The sequence below is a fragment of the Manis pentadactyla genome, chromosome 11 (assembly GCF_030020395.1).
Source record: "Manis pentadactyla isolate mManPen7 chromosome 11, mManPen7.hap1, whole genome shotgun sequence".
Lineage (NCBI taxonomy): Eukaryota > Metazoa > Chordata > Mammalia > Pholidota > Manidae > Manis > Manis pentadactyla.
Window position 1 is genome coordinate 91,074,671 of NC_080029.1, and position 23,179 is coordinate 91,097,849.

At 37.3% G+C, this 23,179-nt stretch overlaps 1 protein-coding gene across 17 annotated transcripts in view; it reads left to right on the forward strand.

Moving 5' to 3' along the window:
* The window catches only part of MGA (MAX dimerization protein MGA), a 209,433-nt gene that overhangs the window by 84,812 nt on the left and 101,442 nt on the right, over nt 1–23,179 (forward strand). For 11 of the 17 annotated variants that reach the window (XM_036923769.2, XM_036923777.2, XM_036923776.2 and 8 more), the window contains exons 1-2: nt 193–322; nt 16,882–18,015. In XM_036923769.2, the coding sequence (XP_036779664.2) occupies nt 16,949–18,015 (1,067 nt within the window). In that variant the 5' untranslated portion in view covers nt 193–322; nt 16,882–16,948. The other 6 variants (XM_036923773.2, XM_036923774.2, XM_036923771.2 and 3 more) reach the window with 3 other exon arrangements.

Sequence of the window (23,179 nt, forward strand, 5' to 3'; positions counted from 1 at the left end):
TCGCCTTTCTTGATTCTGGAAGCTTCAGCAGGCTTTTGTTGGTTCCTGGTACTCGGAAAGGCAGCGGCTTCAGCTCCAGGGGCGGATCCCAAGGGTCTTGTCGCTGCTCCGGGGCCGTTTGGCCTCCTGGTATTGGGGGAGGGGCGAGGGAGGTGCTGCTCGCGCCTCCTCTTGCGCTTGCGCGGCAGGCTCCGAGCGGGTAGGAGCGCGTGCGCGGTGACGTGGACGTCCGGTGCGCGCGCACGCTCTTCAGCTGGAGCGGACACACGGTGTGCGAACTGAACAGAATAACCCGCCCCCAGCGGGATGTGAAGGACTCCGGGTGAGGCCAGTTACGCCCCGCGCGGTAACTCTCGGGCCTGGGTGGAGGGCGTTGCTTTAGTTACTGGCCCGATTGGAGTTTCCGAGAGTTTGAAGCTCTTGTGGATTTTAACGGTGTGGGAAGCGTTCTGCTGAGCGATCTTCGCACGCCCCGGCCAGGCCGGGCCTTGCGCCGGGCTAGCTGCCTTTGGCGCGCGCGTATGGTCCCCTGAGCGAGGCTGCGCATGTCACCTCGCCCGCGTCCCCGGCCTCACTTCCGCATCGCGCAGCGAACTAACTGGGAACATCGACGCCAGAGAGAGCGGCCACGAGGCGGGCGGGGTGAGAAGCGCCCAGGGCGCAGCCCTGCCCTCGCGTGCGTGGGGTGCCGCACCGCATGGTACGATCCGCGTGACGACTTCCAGCCGGGTGCGGGGCTTCAGGTCGAGAGCTGTGCTTGTGTGGTTTGCATTTTAGAGCTCAGGTCTAGGGGTTCCAAAACTCCGAGGGAAATGGTGCTGACGTCGCTTTTCTGAGGCGCTGTGTGCAGCGTTTTGACACCTGGTGCAAACGTCTCTTGTAGTCTAATTTCCGGGCAAGTTGGTTGAGGCTGGAGCGTGAGTTTAATGATGAAGTACGGCGAGGAAGTGACCTGTGAAAGAGTGGGAACTTGGTAAACAAAGGACCGGTGGTTCTTAAGTGCAGAAATGAGGGCGGGGAAAACAGGTGGGAAGAGCAGGTGTTATTTTCTTTTTTCCTCTGTGTGGCAGCCTTTGGCTCGTTCTCTTTTTATGAGGCTCCCTGCTTATGTAAAATTGTCAAGTAGGTCTCTGCCCTCCGTGGTTGGTGGATCTGGAACATAAACCGCTCCGGGCACCGGTAACCGAAGTTGAGGAATCTGTGCGAAGAGTATGGAGAAGTTAGGAATCATTTCAAACTGGGTTGAAGAAAGTGGTAGTGTCTTGGCTGTGAAGATTTTTGCTTTACCTTCGGAACTCTCCTGGAGAGGGTGGAAGCGGGAGGGTGAAAGGTCCGAAAAGGAAGGGTTACTGAAGGCAGAATAACATGGGTAGCCAAAGTTACACTTCCTTGTGAGGGAAGACCTCTCCCAGGGTTTGCGTCGCCGGAACAGACACGTGGATCAGAACTCTCGAGCCCACCCGTGCGCCGCCTGTGCTTGTTGTGAAGCTCCCCAGGCTTCTGCAGCTCAGTCCCTGGCAAACACTGTCCCTGCTCCGCAGCTTCTTTTTGGGCACGACGCCGCGGCTAGGCTGCAGGGAAAGTGTCTGGAGGCGGCTGGACGGCTTCTGGGAAGAGGACTGTCCTGGGAGGGCAGGGTGGCTTGTTCTGTAGTCTCCACGGTAACAGAACGCGCCTGGCTCCCGCGGAGTGACTGGCGGGTTCCGGCTGGAGCACGTGATCTGTTGGGACCTCTCTTGCCAGGAAGAGCTTTCCTTGCGGTATTTTTTCACGTGGTTCTTGGCCTGAAAAGCACTTGTGGGCCCTTGATAGTCGACGGCGACTGTTCCTCCCGGGGGCTGGCTGGCGGCCTTTTCACTTCCAAGGGTATGGGGTCAGCGCTATTGCTTCTTGCTGCCGTAGGGTTGTGTTTAAGCTGTTGTGTGAGTTGAGTGGGTTGCATTCACTTTACAGGAAACACGTACTTAGGATCTGAGGAAAATGCAGTGTCCTCGGTACCTTGCCACACTTATTCCAAGGCAGGTGGCTGTTTAGTTACCGTGCATTTCTGCCAGAAAACTTAGTACTTCAAAATCTACTTTTGCAACTGCTAAGGATATGAAAGCTTTCAAATCTCGGTAAATTGTAGTTAAGGAACCATTCCTAGTAATAGAAAGTGCTCCTGAAGCCAGCATAAAGCGTGGTTGTCTGGGGATAGATGTGGGAATGGTACTGTATATTAGGCAAATGCAATTCCGTGCCTTAAAACATAAAGCACTTCAGATATTTTGAAATTTACCGTAAGAAAGTTGTGATGATGATAAAGTGCCCAGGATTTGTCTGGTCTGATGTGTTTACTAATAGATACCCAGTATTAGTATTTATCTAATTATTAAAATTAACCTAATGATGGTTAAGAGCTGGTATTGGCTGTGTTTGCCATCATTTGCTATCATATTTTATGATTATATCCAGATTTTACTTTTTTAAGGTTTTTCAGATTTGTGGATCTATTGTATACTGGCACATACTGAAATAAGGGTGAGCCTGGTCTCTTAAAATTTGAGGTTCAGAAATGTTGATTTAATTTAGTCATTCTTGTAGTGATTATATTAAGGAACAAAATATCTTGGTGCCTACCATATGGTAATGCATTTGTTACATGAAAAGTTATGGTTATTTATTATTAGCAAGCTAATAATTCAGGATGGGTTGACCAGCAAAAATTTGAATGTTTTGTGTTTTAGAGTAAGGGTATTGATTTGGAATTTTTATTTTATGCTTTTTTTCCCCTTTTTTCCTTTTTTTTGGGGTGCACAGTACATGAATCATTGAATTAGGTAACTACCTAGTAAACTAACTAGTATATTTTCTAGGTTGTTTAAGGGTTATTGCTTTAGTAGTTAAACATTTTCCAGAGAGGTCATTGGTGAAGAGACATTTAGAGCAGGGACTGTGAAATTCTAACAGTTTTATGTATGGAACTTAGGACATTACTTACCTGAAAACATTCTCTGTGAAAGAGAGAGAGAGAGAGAGAGAGAGAGAGAGAGAGAGAGTGTGTGTGTGTGTGTGTGTGTCTGTGGATGGTGATGTTTTCAGAATGCTAGAGTATTTCTCATCCACATCTAAACTTTCTTCTGGGCTTATTATTATAGTTATTTTATGTAAATAAATGCCTGATCTTGAAAAGCTGAACTGAGATTTTTTGGATGTTGAGTTACATGTGTATACCCAAACTGTGGTCTTCTTAAAGCTTTTAGAGAGCCAAATAGAGAGCATTTTTAGAATCCTCCTGAAAGGAAATTTATTTCTTCATGAGTAGGTTAGACCTTCCTAAAGTAAATTTGATTTTTGCAATTGGTTTAGGTTGTCTTGGACTTTAGAATAGTATTTTGTGAGTGAAACGGTTGAATAGGCTGAATTGACTGTGCTTTGATTAAAACCACAATATTGTATCCCTAAAGCATAGGCAAATACTTGAAGTGGAATCTGCTTGCAGATTAATGTGGAATAAGAATTTGATTTCTGTTCCTAAACCAGTAGCAATGTATGGCTCAAGGTAGAGATTTGATCATAATTTAGGCTTTTGATTTTATGTATTTTGATCAATCCGTGGAATAATTTAATTGGAAGATTAAAAAAAAGCCCTTAGGCAAATCAAAAGTCTGAAAGTTCTAACTTCTTCCTAATTTCATACACATTTTTATCTTTTTCTTTTTACTATCTTCTGACTTCTCTGCACTTAATTTTGTTTAGGTAAAAGGAAACATTTGAAATGTGTGTGTATATAAAGTTAGCATAAAATTTACTTCAGTGCAGTCTATGAAGCATTGAACTGGATTTCTGTCAGTTGAATCTTTGACACTTCATAGATTAATTTTTAAAAGAGTGATTCTTAAAGCATTGGTTTAAACTTTTTGCCATTGTTTTACTTGTAATGATCTGAGAATCAAGATTTTAATATTATAGAAGGTAATGTTTTAAGAGATTCTGAACCGTTTAATGTACTCATAGGTTTGTATGAGTAGTTCTTTGCTGCCTTGGTCATATTTAAATGCACTTTTAATAAGAATGTTTTGTATAATTGCTCACATAAATAGTTGATTTGTAACAAGACTTTGAACTTTATGGACTAAATGCAGGAGTTTGTATTGTTTGAACTAAAAATCATTGCAGAGAGATTAGTTTTTGTGAGTCCTCTAAGCTTTACTTTTACAAAGTCATTTGTGACTTAAAAGTCTCTGTAAATTTTGTTTTATCAATCTCTGACAGGTATTGTCTAAACTTGTTAGTTTTAGGGAATAAACAACTTGCCTTAAGCTTGAGGCAGCTTTTGCAAATAATCACCTTCAATTTTATCTATCTATTAAAAATACACTCCAAATCAGAGGAGAGATTTTTCTTTCACCTTTTCTGGGTATTAGTGCTTTAGTGGTAGGAAATGGGTTTCTATTTTTATATCTAGCCATAATAGGAAACATTAGCCAACCTTTTTGAAGTCTTGATTTTTAAAATAACTCTTATGCTCAGGCTAACATGTCTTAAGTATTGGAGCTTTTGTTTGTTTGTTTGTTTGCTTCTCTTTTTGGTCATGTGGCCAGTCCTGAAAGAAGAGGTAAAATTCAGATCAGATGCTTTTTCCGCTGGTCAGGAGCTTTGATGAAAGGTAAAATTTAACATTTTAATTAAAATGAGGAGCACCAGTGAATGGATGAATTTAATAAAAATTATTAATCTACTTTCACAGGAGTATTGATGTAGTATTTTGTTTTATTCACATAAGGTTAATTGGAGGTGATAGCTTTATGTCTTGTAGAATATTTAGGTAATTTAGCACATCAGTTCAGTTGAATTTAACAATCAGACTTCTTTATATCTTTTTACTGGGATAAAATTCACTATTTTAAAGGATACACTTCAGTAGTTTTTAGTTCTGAAGATTTCCATCATCCCCAAAAGAAACCCCATACCCATTAAGAATTGTTCCAGTTATCCCTCTCTCCCTCCTTTGGCAACCATCATTTATTTTTGTCTCTGTAGGTTTGCCTATTCTAGACATTTCCTATTAATGCAATCATATAATATATGTGGTTTTTTGGTTATAACTTTTAAGAATTAACAAATTTAGTTTTTAGTTTTTAGTTTTTGAACAGGTTCAATGAATGTGTATTCATTGGATTAAAAATTTAGAAACTGTGGTCAGAGTATGTATTTTCCCAGCCACCCAGTTTTCCCTTGATGTAGCCAGTACTACCGGTTCCTTTTCTATCTTTACAGATAGTCCATCTCTGTAAAGCAGATACACATATGTTCTCTTCTGTTTTTGGCTTTTCACCCCCAACTTTATAAAGAAGTGTAGCATAATCAACAACTCTCTTAAGCACATTTTTTTTTTTTTTTTTTTTTTAATAATTATTTTTTATTGAAGGGTAGTTGACACACAGTATTACATTACATGAGTTTCAAGTGTACAACACAGTGGTAGAACATTTATATACATAATTCTAGGTTCCAGCTATCACCCTACCAAGCTGTTACAATATCTTGACTATATTCCTTATGCTATACATTACATCCTGGTTACTAATTTATTTTACCATTGGAAGTCTGTCCTTTTTTTTTTTTGTGAGGGCATCTCTCATATTTATTGATCAAATGGTTGTTAACGACAATAAAATTCTGTATAGGGGAGTCAATGCTCAATGCACAATCATTATTCCACCCCAAGCCTAATTTTTGTCAGTCTCCAATCTTCTGAGGCATAACAAACAAGTTTTTACATGTAGAACAAATTCTTACATAATGAATAAGTTACATAGTGAACAGTACAAGGGCAGTCATCACAGAAACTTTCGGTTTTGCTCATGCATTATGAACTATAAACAGTCAGTTCAAATATGAATACTCATTTGGTTTTTATACTTGATTTATATGTGGATACCACATTTCTCTCTTTATTATTATTATTATTATTATTATTATTATTATTTTTTTTTTTTTTTAGATAATTATTTTTTATTAAAGGGTAGTTGACACACAGTATTACATTACATTAGTTTCAGGTGTACAACACAGTGATTCAACATTTATATACATGATAATTCTAAGTACCAGCTATCACCATACCAAGTTGTTACAATATTTTGACTATATTCCTTATGCTATACATTACATCCCGGTTGCTTATTTATTTTACAATTGGAAGTGTGTACTTTTTCTTGGTTGTTGTTGTTAGGGCATCTCTCATATTTATTGATCAAATGGTTGTTAACAACAATAAAATTCTGTATAGGGGAGTCAATGCTCAATGCAGAATCATTAATCCACCCCAAGCCTAATTTTCATCAGTCTCCAATCTTCTGAAGCATAACGAACAAGTTCTTACATGGAGAACAAATTCTTACATAGTGACTAAGTTACATGGTGAACAGTACAAGGGCAGTCATCACAGAAACTTTTAGTTTTGCTCATGCATTATGAACTATAAACAGTCAGTTCAAATATGAATACACATTTGATTTTTATACTTGATTTATATGTGGATACCACATTTCTCTCTTTATTATTTTTAATAAGATGCTGAAGTGGTAGGTAGATACAAGATAAAGGTAGAAAACATAGTTTAGTGTTGTAAGAGAGCACATGTAGATGATCAGGTGTGTGCCTGTAGACTATGTGTTAATCCAAGCTAGACCAGGGCAATAAAACATCCACGTATGCAGAAGATTTCTCTCAGAACGGGGGGGTGAGGTTCTAAGCCTCACCTCTGTTGATCCCCAATTTCTCACCTGATGGCCCCCCTGCGACTGTGCCTGTCTTAGGTTGTTCCTCCCTTGAGGAATCTTACCCGTCTCTGGCTAACCAGTCATCTTCCGGGGCCATACAGGGAAATGTGAAGTTGGTAAGTGAGAGAGAAGCCTTATTGTTTGAAAAAGTTAGCTTTTTACTTCTTTGCATATTTATGCCCTGTGGCTTCTATGCCCAGCATTTGTCTTGAGGTATCTTTACCACTTGGAAGAATTATGATACTCGGTAAATTTGATATGAGGCACGAATTCTATTTAAGGATTGTAATTAGGAAGGAAGAAGAAAAGCTATAGAAGTAGCAGGCGGAAGAAAACATGGGAAGATTGATTATTTCTTTGATATATCTTCTTGTAGAGTAACTTCAGCATGTATAGGTTTTAAGCTACTACTTAAATTGCACACACACATTAACATAATAGGAGTATAGTTACATAACCAAGGCATATCTGTAATTACCAGCCATCTGCAGTGAAACCAAGAAAACCAGTTAGGCACCTTAGGCATTTGTGAAAACTTATCTATGATATGGTGGATATTGTCCAAATGAACTTGAACAGTCTGAGAGAAATCAGATAAATTAAAACAACCCATTCCTGGGGACTGTTCACATGCCATATGTTCTTTTAACAATAAATAGTTTGTAGTTGTAAGACTTTGGAGCGCTACAATTTGCACTTCTCCAAATTCTTGGTTGAGTTCCAACAGTATAGATCCAGTCCAATTTTGTTGTTTTACTGTATGCACAGGCCAGCTTAGATATCTCCTTCCTCATTCCCATGGCAAGTCCAGGAACTGGTGGGATGAGTGCATCTACAGCTGTAGCAGTGCGTGGATCTTTGTTGGGGTTTTTTGATGATCTTAAGCACATTTTGCCCTAAATTATCTTGTAGGTAATTTTGTATGAATCCATAAAATGTATACATTCTCTTTTATACTTACAGAATATTCCACTCTATGGTTGTATCACCATTTATTTAATCAATCTCTATTGTTGGACTCATCTTCTCCCATCTTTTGCTGTGTTAAAAGGGAATGCAGGGAATAATCTTATATATATCATTAATCATGGATGTGTGTGCACATGTGTATTTAAGATAAATACCTAGAAGGACTGCTGTTTCATAGGATATATACATTTGTACTACTGGTATTTATTTTGATGTTACCCTTTACCATTAGAAATTAGGTCATTTTGTGCTCTCAGTATCTGGTTAGATGAGAATACCTGTTGACTTCCACACTTCACAACACCTCTATGAAACTTCTATTTTTTAAAAATTTTATTTTGGTATTGTTAATGTACAATTACTTAAACAACATTTTGGTTACTAGACTCCCCCTATTATCAACTCCCCACCACGTACCCCATTACAGTCACTGTATATCAGTGTAGTAAGATGCTATAGAATCACTACTTGTCTTCTCTGTGTATATTGCCTTTCCCAGTCCTCCCCCCCATCCCCTGTTACATTATGTGTGCTAATCGTGATGCCCCTTTTTTCCCCTTATCCCTCCCTTCCCACACACCCTCCCCAGTCCCTTTCCTTTTGGTAACTGTTAGTCCATTCTTGGGTTCTGTGAGTCTGCTGCTGTTTTGTTCCTTCAGTTTTTGCTTTGTTCCTTTGCTTCACAGATGAGGGAAATCATTTGATACTTGTCTTTTTCTGCCTGGCTTATTTCACTGAGCATAATACCCTCTAGCTCCATCCATTTTGTGGCAAATGGTAGGATCTGTTTTCTTCTTATGGCTGAATAATATTCCATTGTGTATATGTACCACATTTTCTTTATGCATTCATCTACTTAGGTTGCTTCCATTTCTTGGCTATTGTAAATAGTGCTGCAATAAACATATGGGTGCATATGTCTGTTTCAAACTGGGATCCTGCATTCTTAGGGCAACTGCCTAGGAGTGGAATTCCTGGGTCAAATGGTATTTCTATTTTGAGTTTTACGAGGAACCTCCATACTGTTTTCCACAATCATTGAACTAATTTACATTCCCACCAGCAGTGTAGGAGGGTTCCCCTTTCTCCACATCCGTGCCAACATTTGCTGTTGTTTGTCTTTTGAATGTTGGCCATGCAACTGGTGTGAGGTGATATCTCATTGTGGTTTTAATTTGCATTTCTCTGATGATTAGTGATGTGGAGTATCTTTTCAAGTGGCTGTTGGCCATCTGAATTTCTCCTTTGGAGAAGTGTCTGTTCAGCTACTCTGCCCATTTTTTAATTGGATTATTTGCTTTTTGTTTGTTGAGGTGCGTGAGCTCTTTATATAATTTAGATATCAACCACTTATCGGATCTGTCCTTTATGAATATATTCTCCCATACTGTAGGATTTTTTGTTTTACTGATGGTGTCCTTTGCTGTACAGAAGCTTTTTAGTTTGATGTAGTCCCACTTGTTCATTTTTGCTTTTGTTTCCCTTGCCCAGGGAGATATGTTCATGAAGAAGTTGCTCATGTTTATGTCCAACAGATTTTTTGCCTATGTTTTTTTTCTAAGAGTTTTATGGTTTCATGACTTACACTCAGGTCTTCGGTGTATTTTGAATTTACTTTTGTGTGCTGGGCTAGACAGTAATCCAGTTTCATTCTCTTACATGTAGCTGTCCAGTTTTGCCAACACCAGCTGTTGAAGAGGCTGTCATTTCCCCATAGTATATCCATGGATCCTTTGTCATATATTAATTGACCATATATGCTTGGGTTTATATCTGGACTCTCTATTTCTTGGCCATCTGAATTTTTTCTTTTATATATATATATATATATATATATATAAAAGCTGGGTGGCTGGAAAAATATATACTCTGACCACAGATTCTAAATTTTCTATTGTATGAATATACAACCTGTTCAAAAAGTAAAAACTAAACAAGTTAATTCTTTTTTTTGAATTAAAAATTTTTTAATATAAAATTAAAAATTATTAATTTCTTATAATGATTACATATTGAAATGTTACTATTCTGCATAAACTGGGTTGTTTTCAAGTTAATTTCACTTTTTTTTAACTTTAATTTTTTTCTTCTAAAAAAGTTTTATTTTGGTGTGAGGTGATATCTCATTGTGGTTTTTTTTTTTTTTTTTTTTTTGAGAGGGCATCTCTCATATTTATTGATCAAATGGTTGTTAACAACAATAAAATTCTGTATAGGGGACTCAATGCACAATCATTAATCAACCCCAAGCCTAATTCTCAACAGTCTCCAATCTTCTGAAGCATAATGAACAAGTTCTTACATAGTGAATAACTTCTTACATGGTGAACAGTGCAAGGGCAGTCATATCACAGAAACTTTCAGTTTTGATCACGCATCATGAACTATAAACAATCAAGTCAGATATGATTGTCCATTTGATTTTTATACTTGATTTATATGTGAATCCCACATTTCTCCCATGTTTATTTATTTATTTTTTAATAATCGTGGTTTTAATTTGTATTTCTCTGATGACTAGCAATGTGAAGCATCTTTTCATGTGTCTGTTGGCCATCCGAATTTCTTTGGAGAACTGTCTGTCAGCTCCTCTGCCCATTTTCTAATTGGATTATTTGCTTTTTGTTTGTTGAGGTGCGTGAGCTCTTTATGTATTTTGGATGTCAACCCTTTATCTGATCTGTCATTTATGAATATATTCTCCCATACTATAGGGTACCTTTTTGTTCTGTTGATGCTGTCCTTTGCTGTGCAGAAGCTTTTCAGCTTGATATAGTCCCACTTGTTCATTTTTACTTTTGTTTCCCTTGCCCAGGAAGATATGTTCATGAAGAAGTCGCCCATGTTTGTGGTATCATTAATGTACAATTACATGAGCAATCAATATTATGTTTACTAGACTCCCCCCATTATCAAGTCCCCCCCACATACCCCATTACAGTCACTGTCCATCAGCGTAGTAAGATACTATAGAATCACTACTTGTCTTCTCTGTGTTGTACTGCCTTCCCCATGCCCCGCCCTACATTATGTCTGCTAATCGCAATGCCACTTTTTTCCCCCTTATTCCTTTCTTCCCACCCATCCTCCCCAGTCCCTTTCCCTTTGGTAACTGTTAGTCCATTCTTGGGTTCTGTGAGTCTGCTGCTGTTTTGTTCCTTCAGTTTTTCTCTTTGTTCTTACACTCCACAGATGAGTGAAATCATTTGATACTTGTCTTTTTCCGCCTGGGTTATTTCACTGAGCAATACCCTCTAGCTCCATCCATTTTGTTGCAAATGGTAGGATCTGTTTTCTTCTTATGGCTGAATAATATTCCATTGTGTATATGTACCACATTTTCTTTATGCATTCATCTACTTAGGTTGCTTCCATTTCTTGGCTATTGTAAATAGTGCTGCAATAAACATATGGGTGCATATGTCTGTTTCAAACTGGGTTCCTGTATTCTTAGGGTAACTTCCTAGGGGTGGAATTCCTGGGTTGAATGGTATTCCTAATTTTAGTTTTTTGGGGAACCTCCATACTGCTTTCCACAATGGCTGAACTAATTTACATTCCCACCAGCAGTGTAGGAGGGTTCCCCTTTCTTCACATCCTTCCCAACATTTGTTGTTTGTCTTTTGGATGTTGGCCATACAACTGGTGTGAGGTGATACCTCATTGTGGTTTTAATTTGCATTTCTCTGATGATTAGGGGTGTGGAGCATCTTTCATGTGCCTGTGGGCCATCTGAATTTCTTCTTTGGAGAAGTGTCTGTTCAGATCCTGTGCCCATTTTTTAATTGGCTTATTTGCTTTTTGTTTGTTGAGGTGCATGAGCTCTTTATATATTTTGGATGTCAACCCTTTATCGGATATGTCGTTTATGAATATAATCTCCCATACTTTATTTAGGACGTTTTTTCTACTGATGGTGTCCTTTGCTTTACAGAAGCTTTTCAGCTTGATATAGTCCCACTTGTTCATTTTTGCTTTTGTTTCTCTTGCCCAGGGAGGTATGCTCATGAAGAAGTTGCTCATGCTTATGTCCAAGAGATTATTGCCTATGTTTTCTTCTAAGAGTTTTATGGTTTCATGACTTACATTCAGGTCTTTGATCCATTTTGAATGTACTTTTGTATATGGGGTAGACAATGATCCAGTTTTTTTTTTAAATTTTTTATTAAAGTATGATTGATACACACTCTTAGGAAGGTTTCACATGAAAAAACAATGTGGTTACTACATTTACCCATATTATCAAGTCCTCACCCATACACCAATGCAGTCACTGTCCATCAGTGCAGCAAGTTGCCAAAGATCCACTGTGTTCCTTCTATGTGGTACACTGTTCTCCCCATGATCCCCCACACCGTGTGTACTAAACATAATACCCCTCAATCCCCTTCTCCCTCCCTCCCCACCCGCACTCCCACACCCCTCCCCCCTTTGGTAACCAGTAGTTCATTCTTGGAGTCCCTGAGTCTGCTGCCATTTTGTTCCTTCAGTTTTGCCTCTCGTTATACTCCACAAATGAGGGAAATCATTTGACATTTGTCTTTCTCTGCCTAGCTTATTTCACTGAGTGTACTGTCCTCCAGCTCCATCCATGTTGTTGCAAGTGGTAGGATTTGTTTTTCTTATGGCTGAATAGTATTCCATTGTATATATGTACCACATCTTCTTTATCCATTCATCTACAGATGGACACTTAGGATGCTCCCATATCTTGGCTATTGTAAAAAGTGCTGCGATGAACATAGGGATGCATATGTCTTTTTGAATCTGAGAAGTTGTATTATTTGGGTATATTCCAGGGAGTGGCATTCCGGGGTCAAATGGTATTTCTATTTTTAGTTTTTTGAGGAACCTCCATATTGCTTTCTACAATGGTTGAACTAGTTTACCTTCCCACCAGCAGTGTAGGAGGGTTCCCCTTTCTCCGCATCCTCACCAACATTTCTTGTTCTTAGTCTTTTCGATGCTGGCCATCCTTACTGATGTGAGATGATATCTCATTGTGGTTTTAATTTGCATTTCCCTGATGATTAGCGATGTGGAGCATCTTTTCATGTGTCTGTTGGCCATCTGAATTTCTTCTTTGGAGAACCGTCTCGTCTCTTCATATCCTCTGCCCATTTGTTAATCAGATTATTTGCTTTTTGGGTGCTGAGGTGTGTAAGTTCTTTATATATTTTGGATGTTAACCCCTTGTCGGATATGTCATTTTCAAATATATTCTCCCACACTGTAGGATGCCTTTTTGTTTTGTTGATGATGTCCTTTGCCGTACAAAAACTTTTTAGTTTAATGTAGTCCCATGAGTTCATTTTTGCTTTTATTTCCCTTTCTTGAGGAGATGGGGTCAGGAAGAAGTTGCTCATGCTTATATTCAGGAGATGTTTGCCTATGTTTTCTTCTAAGAGTTTATGGTTTCATGACTTACATTCAAGTCTTTAATCCATTTCGAGTTTACTTTTGTGTATGGGGTTAAACAATAATCCAGTTTCATTCTCTTGCATGAACCTGTCCAGTTTTGCCAACACCAGCTGTTGAAGAGGCTGTCATTTCCCCATTGTATATCCTTGGCTCCTTTGTCATATATTAATTGACCATATATGCTTGGGTTAATATCTGGATTCTATTCTGTTCCACTGGTCTATGGGTCTGTTCTTGTGCCAGTACCAGATTGTCTTGATTACTGTGGCTTTGTAGTAGAGCTTGAATTTGGGAAGTGAGAAACCCCCTGCTTTATTCTTCCTTCTCAGGATTGCTTTGGCTATTTGGGGTCTTTTGTGGTTCCATATGAATTTTAAAACTATTTCTTCCAGTTTGTTGAAGAATGTTGTGGGTATTTTGATAGGGATTGCATTGAATCTGTAGATTGCTTTATGCAGGATGGCCATTTTGACAATATTAATTCTTCCTAGCCAAGAGCATGGGATGAGTTTCCATTTGTTAGTGTCCTCTTTAATTTCTCTTAGGAGTGTCTTGTAGTTTTCAGGGTAGAGGTCTTTCACTTCCTTGGTTAGTTTTATTCCTAGGTATTTTATTCTTTTTGATGTAATTGTGAATGGAATTGTTTCCCTGATTTCTCTTTCTCCTAGTTCATTGTTAGTGTATAGGAAAACAACAGATTTCTGTGTATTAATTTTGTATCCTGCAACTTTGCAGAATTGAGATATTAATTGTAATAATTTTGTAGTGGATTCTTTGGGGTTTTTTATGTACAATATCATGTCATCTGCAAACAGTGATGGTTTGACTTCCTCCTTATCAATCTGGGTGCCTTTTATTTCTTTGTTTAGTCTGATTGCTGTGGCTAGGATCTCCAGTACTATGTTGAATAACAGTGGGGAGAGTGTGCATCCCTGTGTTCTTCCTGATCTTAGGTGAAAAGCTTTCAGCTTCTCGCTCTTTTGTGTGATGTCGGCTATGGGTTTGTCATATTTGGCCTTCATTATGTTGAGGTACTTGCCCTGTACACCCATTTTGTTGAGAGTTTTTATCATGAATGGATGTTGAATTTTGTCGAATCCTTTTTCAGCATCTATGGAGATGATCATGTGGTTTTTGTCCTTTTTGTTTATGTGGTGGATGATGTTAATGGATTTTCAAATGTTGTACCATTCTCGCATCCCTGGGATGAATCCCACTTGGTCATGGTGTATGATCCTCTTGATGTATTTTTGAATTTGGTTTGCTAATATTTTGTTGAGTATTTTTGCATCTTTGTTCATCAGCGGTGTTGGTGTGTAATTTCCTTTTTTGGTGGGGTCTTTGCCTGGTTTTGGTATTAGAGTGATGCTGGCCTCATAGAACAAGTTTGGAAGTATTCCTTCATCTTCTGTTTTTTGGAAAACTTTAAGGAGAATGGGTATTATGTCTTCTCTATATGTCTGATAAAATTTAGTGGTGAATCCATCTGGCTCGGGGATTTTGTTGTTGGGTAGTTTTGTGATTACTGATTCAATTTTGTGCCAAGTAGTTGGTCTGTTTACGTTTTCTGTTTCTCCTGTGTCAGTCTTGGAAGATTGTGTTTTTCTAGGAAGTTGTCTATTTCTTCTTGGTATCCAGTTTGTTAGCATATGGGTTTTCATAGTATTCTCTGATAATTCTTTGTATTTCTATGGGGTCCGTCATGATTTTTCCTTTCTCATTTGTGATTCTGTTTATGTGTGTAGATTCTCTTTTTTTCTTAATAAGTCTGGCTAGGGGCTTAACTATTTCATTTATTTTCTCAAAGAACCAGCTCTTGGTTTCATGGATTTTTCTATTGTTATATTCTTCTCAATTTTATTTATTTCTTCTCTGATCTTTATTATGTCCCTCCTTCTGCTGACTTTGGGCCTCATTTGTTCTTCTTTTTCCAGTTTCAATAATTGTGACTTGAGACTATTCATTTGGGATTGTTCTTCCTTCTTTAAATAGGCCTGTATTGCTATATACTTACCTCATAGAATTGCCTTCGATGTGTCCCACAGAAGTTGGGGCTTTGTGCTGTTGTTAACATTTGTCTCCATATTTTGCTTGATCTCTGTTTTAATTTAATCATTGATCCATTGATCATTTAGGCGCATGTTGTTAAGCCTCCATGTGTTTGTGAGCCTTTTTGTTTTCTTTGTACAATTTATTTCTAGTTTTATACCTTTGTGGTCTGAGAAGTTGTTTGGTAGAATTTCAATCTTTTGGAATTTACTGAGGCTCTTTTTGTTGGCCTAGTATGTGGTCTATTCTGGAGAATGTTCCATGGGCACTTGAGAAGAATGTGTTTCCTGCTGCCTTTGGGTGTAGAGTTCTGTAGATGTCAGGTCCATCTGTTCTAGTGTGTTGTTCAGTGCCTCTGTGTCCTTACTTATTTTCTGTCTGGCTGATCTGTCCTTTGGAGTGAGTGGTGTGTTGAAGTCTCGTAGAATGAATGCATTGCATTCTATTTCCTCCTTTACTTCTGTATTTGTTTCACGTATGTCAGAGCTCCTGTGTTGGGTGTGTATATATAAATTAGTTCTTGAAAGTTATACCCAAAAAAACACATATGTTATGATTCCATTTTTGGGATATTTTCTCAGAGTAATATTTTTCTTATTCTGATTACATGTAAATTTCATAGCTATTTACTCTTCTATCCTTTGCCCATTTTTGTATTAGAATTTTGGTTCTGTTGATTTGTGGGAACCCTATGTGCATTAGGGAAGGGAGTTCTTAATGATAAAAGTTGCACATACCTTTGCACATACCTTTTCCCAGTTAGTCATTTGCTGTATTTGATTATGCTTGGATAGTTTGGCCAGACTTTAAGTTTACATGCACATCTTTTTTTTTTTGCCTTACTGGCTTCTAGGTTTTTTGTCCTACTTACTGAAGTGGTTTTTTTTGTTGTTATTAATCTACAATTACATGAACACCATTATGTTTACTAGGCTCCCCACTTCTCCAAGTCCCCCCTACAAACCCCATTGAAATGTTTTTCTTAAGATTTCTTTACGAGTTAAAAAAAAATTACAGAGAACCTTGTTGGTGGGAATTAAAATGTTTGCTCCCTCTGGGATTTTTTTCACTGTAGGGTCTGGGTGTAGAGTCAGTTGTTTCTTTCCCAATAAGTTCCAGTGATCTGTCATGGTCTCTTTAAATATATGTACTAACAAGTTAAGATACCTCCCTACTTATTTATGAACCCATGCCAGTACCATAATAAATAGCTAATTCTGTACAGTGGTAACATGGAAATTATTTATTTTTACCCATCCAAAAGATAATTTGCTATGTATTGAAAACCTGGCAAAGTCATAAAGTATTGGGATTCTTTTTAAATACAGATAACCTTCCAGTTTAATCTTATGTTTTTTACTTATATACTTTTAATTTTGCTAAAGCAAATACATGCTTTTGTTTACTTTTATGTGAAATTATAGTTACCTGTAGTGAATAATTAGAGGGCTGGGAGATGAGTAATTTAACTAATGAGATTAGAATGAACTTTAAAAAGTTGAGTGAATATTTCAGAATGAATATCTTTGCAGTGATTGAGAGAAAGGTAGAAGCAAAGTCTTAGAAGAATTTAGGAATCTATTTTTGGGATAACATAATCATTCTTGTGTTTTTGATGTAAATATTCACTTAATTGAAGGGTTTTTGTGTTTTGATTTTTTGCTTGTTTTTTTAGGCTGGGAAGGTCATTGTGACTATGTGGTGATTACTGGTATCTGACTACTGAGTTACCCCCTGGAATCATGGAGGAGAAACAGCAGATTATATTGGCTAATAATCAAGATGGTGGGACAGTGGCAGGAGCAGCACCTACTTTCTTTGTTATCTTGAAACAACCAGGAAATGGCAAAACCGATCAAGGAATTTTGGTTACTAATCGGGATGCCTGTGCTTTGGCTAGCAGTGTGTCATCACCAGGAAAATCTAAAGGGAAGATTTGTCTCCCAGCTGACTGTACTGTGGGAGGAATCACTGTCACCTTGGATAACAATAGTATGTGGAATGAGTTCTATCATCGAAGCACAGAGATGATTCTGACCAAGCAGGGAAGACGCATGTTCCCTTACTGTCGTTACTGGATAACAGGTTTAGATTCAAATATGAAGTATATCCTTGTCATGGATATATCTCCTGTGGATAATCATCGTTATAAGTGGAATGGTCGCTGGTGGGAACCCAGTGGGAAAGCTGAACCCCATATTTTGGGGAGGGTTTTTATTCATCCAGAATCTCCTTCTACAGGTCATTATTGGATGCATCAACCAGTATCTTTCTATAAACTCAAACTTACTAACAATACACTGGACCAAGAAGGGCATATCATCTTGCATTCTATGCATCGCTATCTGCCAAGGCTTCATTTGGTGCCTGCAGAAAAGGCTACTGAAGTGATACAGTTAAATGGTCCTGGTGTCCACACTTTTACTTTCCCACAGACTGAATTCTTTGCAGTAACAGCTTATCAGAACATTCAGATTACTCAGCTGAAAATAGATTACAATCCATTTGCTAAAGGCTTCCGGGATGATGGGCTGAATAGTAAGCCACAGAGAGATGGAAAGCAAAAGAACAGCTCTGACCAAGAAGGGAATAGTGTACCCAATTCTCCTGGCCAGCGGGTCCGTCTTACAGAAAGTGAGGGGTCAGAGATACAACTAACTGATTTAAATCCTTTATTGAGGGGTTATGAAATACCAGGCAAGGGTTTGGAGAAGCCTTCCCTTAGTATAAAACGAGACTTACTTCGTTTCATGGATATTGATTCAGCACTTGGTGAAGTTCCTCAACTGAAGCAAGAAGTTTCTGAAAGGTAGGTAACAGTTTTTCTGAACTTAGAGATAAAAGGAAGATTTTGGATTTAACATGTTGGTTGTGTGAACTGCTGACTTCAGATATTGATAAATGTAAGCCACTATAAAACACACCATAATTGTTTTTACATTCTGTGAAGTGATGGTTCATTTTTCTGTAATGAATATCAGTAGGGTTCAGGTTTCAGAATTGTAGGCAAATTAGATGACTTATCAGAATGGAGAAGTTTTATTCATTTAGACTTAGAGTTTTGTTAATCAGGCATGACTGTTCCTTGGTAATATATATAGACAACTCCAGATTAGTTGGGGAAGGGAAAAGAAATGATTTCCAAGTCATAACTGAAACAAAACTTACTCGAGAGGCACAGAAGTAAAGTCATAGTCAGCTTACTTATATATAATACTTAAGAATTTACTGTCCTGTGGATATCCTAATTCATATATTGCCTGACTACAAAAGAAGCTGGAGGTTGTTACTTGTTATAATTTCATGGTGTGCTGTTGTGTCTCTTTTATTTGACTTGAATCGAATCATTAATTTTTTGTGATTTTTTTAGAATCAAGACTTTATATAGAGTTCACATCAAAATTGAGATTTCCTGGATACCCTTTCCTACCACATAGCCTCCCCTATTATCAGCATCGCCCATCAGAGTGGTACATTTGTTAGAATTGAAGAACCTACATTGACTCATCATCATCACCCAAAGTCCATAGATTTACATCATGGTTCACTCTTGGTGTACATTTTGTGGGTTTTTGCAAATGTATAATGACACATACCCACCATTATAATACCATACAGAGTATTTTCATTGCTCTAAAAATCTTCTGTGCTCTGCCTGTTAATCTTCCCCCTTCCCGGCTAATGTTTGGCTACCTGTGATCTGTCAGCTGTCTTATAGATTTGCCTTGTCAGAATGCAGTATAGTGGAAACCATGCAGTATGTAGCCTTTCAACATGGCTTTTCACTTAGTAATATGTATTTAAGATTCCTTCATGTCTTTTCATGGCTTGATATAGCACATTTCTTTTTAGTGCTGAATAATATTCCATTGTTTGGATGTAGCAGTATATTTATCGATTCACCTACTGAAGGACATCTTGGTTGCTTCCAAGTTTTGCCAGTTATAAATAAAAGTGCTATAAACATCTGTGTCCAAGTTCTTGTTTCATTTGGGTAGATAACAAGGAGCAAGCATGATTACTAGAGCATATGGTAGGAGTATGTTTAGATTGGTAAGGAACTGCCAAACTGTCCCCCAAAGTGTACCATTTTGCATTCCTAGCAGCAGTGAAGGAGAGTTCCTGTTGCTCTGCATCCTTGTTATCATTTGGTGTTGTCAGTTTTCTGGATTTTGGCCTTTCATAGGTGTGTAACGGTATATTACAGTTTTAATTTGTATTTCCCTGGTGACATATGATGTGGAGTTCTTTTCATATGCTTATTTGCCATCTGTAGATCTTTGGTGAGGTGTTTATTAAGGTCTGTGGCCCATTTTTTAAAACATTGTTTTCTTATGTTTTAAGAGTTCTTTGCATATGTTAGATAACAGTCCTTTTTCAGATGTGTTTTTTGCAAATATATCCTCCCATTCTGTGGCTTGTCTTTTTCTCTTGACACTGTCTTTCATAGAGCAGTTTATTTTAATGAGGTTCAGCCTATCAGTTGTTTCTTTTATGGAGCATGCCTTTGGTGTTTTATTTTAAAAGTCATTGCCATACCCACAGTCATGTAGGTTTTCTCCTTTTGTTATCTTTTAGGAGGCTTTAAAGTTTTGTGTTTTATGTTTCAGTGTATGAACCATTTTGAATTAATTTTTGTGATTCAAATTTTGTGGAAGGTCTTTATCGAGAATCATTTTTGCATGTGGATGTCCTGCTGCTCTGACACCGTTTGTTGAGAAGATAATCTTTCCTGCATTGTATTGTCTTTGCTCCTTTGTGAAAACAAAGATGAGTTGACTATTTTTACCTAGGTCTATTTCTGGGCTTGTAGTCTGTTACATTCACTTGTGTATTCTTTCACCAATACCATGCTCTTTTGATTACTGTAGCTTCATAGTAAGTCTTGAAGTTGGGTAATGTCAGCCCTCCAACTTTGTTCTTCTTTTGCAATATTGTGTTAGCTAGTCTCAAGTCTTTTTCTGCTCTATATAAACTTTAGAATCAATTTATCTCCACAAAACAGTATGCTTGTATTTTGAATGTGGTTTCATTGAATCTGTAGATCAAGTTGGGAAGAACTGACATCTTGACTATTTTGAATCTTCCTATCCTTGAACATGGAATATTTAGTTCTTTAATTTCTTTCATCTGAGGTTTATCACTACATAGATCTTGTACACATTTTGTTAGACTTATACCTAGCTATTTCAATACTATAATGTAAGTAGCATTGTGTTTTTAAATTCATATTCAACTTGTTCATTGCTGGTATATAGAAAAGTGATTGACTTTTGTATCTTAACCTTGTATCCTGCAAACTTGCTATAATCACTTTATTAGTTCTAGAAGTTTTTTGTTGATCTTTAGGATTTTTTTTTGCGTAAATGGTCATAGCATTTGTGAACAAAGACAGTTTTCTTTCTTTCTCTTCAATCTGTATTCCTTTTATTTCTTTTTCTCCTTTTTATCGCATTAGTGGACTTCAGCATGATATTGAGAACAGCAAAAGGAGACATCTTTGTCTTGTTCCTAATCATAGTGGGAAAGTTTCTGGTTCACATTTAAGTATGATGTTAGTTTTAGTTTTTTTATAGATCCTTTCTTAATCAAGTTGAGGAAGTTCCCCTCTATTCCTAGTTTACTGAGAGTTTTTATCAATGGGTGGTAGGTTTTTGTCAAATCCTTTTCCTGAATTTATTGATATGGTCATGTGATTTTTCTTTTTTAGTCTGTCGATGTGATAAATTGATTTTTGAATGTTGAACCAGCCTTACATACCTTGGACTAAATCCCCCATGGTGGTAGTGTGGGGGGGATCATGGGGAAGACAGTGTAGCACACAGAAGACAAGTTGTGACTGTGGCATCTTAGTACACTGATGGACAGTGACTGCAATGGGATATGGGAGGGACTCAATAATATGGGTGAATATAGTAACCACATTGTTTTTCATGTGAGACCTTCATAAGGGTATATATCAATAATACTTTAATTAAAAATTTATATAAAAAGAATCCCCCATGGGGTATAATTATTTTTATATGTTGTTGGATTTGGTTTGCTATTGTTGAATATTTTTACATCTGTGTTTATGAGAGATGATGGTCTGTTGTTTTATTACAATGTCTTTGTCTGGTTTTGGTATTAGTGTAATGTTGGCTTCATAGAATGAGTTAGGAAGTATTTTTTTCTGCTGCTATCCTCTGAAAGAGATTGTAGAGAATTGGTATAATTTTTTTCATTATATATTTGGGAAAATTCACCAGTGAACCTATCTAGGCCTGGTACTTTCTGATTTAGAAGGTTATTAGCTATTGGTTCAATTTCATAGGCCTATTCTGATTGTTTCCTCTGTGTGAGTTTTGGCAGATTGTATTTGTCAAGAATTGGTCTGTTTCATCTAGGTTATCATATTTGTGGGCATAGAGTTGCTGATAGTATTCCTTTATTATCCTTTTGATGACCATAGGATCTGTTATAATGTTCCTGTTTCATTTCTGATAGTGGTAATTTGTATCTCTCCTTGTATCACTTCCATTGGTCTTTTCAAAAAGTCAGTTTTTGTTTCATTGATTTTTCTATTTCATTTTCAGTTTCATTGATTTCTGCCCTGATTCTTAGTATTTTTCTGTTGCTTATTTTGGGTTTAATTTGTTCTTTTTCTCGTGTCTTAAGATGGAAACATTATTGATTTTAGGTCTTTCTTCTTTTCTAATACATATACTCAGTGCTATAAATTTCCCTCTAAGCACTGTTTCCTCAGCCTCCCAGAGATTTTGATAAGCTATATTTGTATTTTGATTAAGTTCAGAATATTTTAAAATTTCTATTAAGATTTCTTCTTTGACCCATGTGTTGTTAAGAAGTGTGTTGTTTAATCTCCACTTATTTTGGAATTTTCCAGTTATCTTTCTGTTAATGATTTCTAGTTAAATTACACTGTAATGTGAGAGCAGACATTACATGATTTCTAGTCAAGATATATTTTATGGGCCAGAATGTTTGTCTTGGTGAATGTTCTATGTGAGCTTGAGAAGAATGCCTGTTCTGCTGCTTTTGTGTGAAGTAGTCTATGTACATGTCAGTTATGTCTAGTTGATTGATGCTGGTATTGAATTCAGCTATGTCCTTTCTTAACTGATTTTCTGCCTACTGAATATCCATTTCTGATCAAGAATGTTAAGTCTGCATTTGTAATATTATATTCATCTGTTTCTCCTGGCAGTTTTATTAGTTTTCCTCTTGGAGGTTGACATTCTGTTTTGAGGTACTTACATGTTAAGGATTCTTATGTCTTCTTGGAGAATTGACCCTTTATCATTATGTAATGCTCTTCTGCATTCCTGATAACTTTTACCTTACTTTGAAGTCTGCTCTGCCTGGAATTAATGTAGCTACCCTTGCTTTCTCTTGATTAGTATTAGCATAATTTATTTTTCTCCATCCATTTACTTTTAATCTTTATGTGTCTTTATATTTAAAGGGCATTCTTGTAAACAACATAGTTGGGTCCTGTTTTTTGGTCCACTCTGACATACCTTTTAATTAGTGCATTGACATACAAAGTGATTATTGATAGAGTCAGATTAATATCTGCCATATTGGTTACAGTTTTCTATTGCCTTTGTTCTTTGTTCCTATTTTTGTCTCCCAGTCTTTTTCTGCCTTCTCTGATTTTAGTTAAGCATTTTATATTACTGTTTTCACCTTTTTTACCCTATCAGTTAATACATTTTTTACTTTTTTAATGGTCACTCTAGAGTTTGAATATACATTTGCAGCTTATCCATGTCCACTTTCAGACAACAGTATACAGCTTCATGAGTAGTAATTCCTCCATCTTGTCCTTGTATCATTGTTGTCCCTGTCACATATATAAACACATATACAAACATACATGTATATACATGTTTATATAGATGTAAGGGTACATCACCAAACACATTGTTGCTGTTACTGTTTTGGGAAAACTTTTATTTGGGAAAACTTAG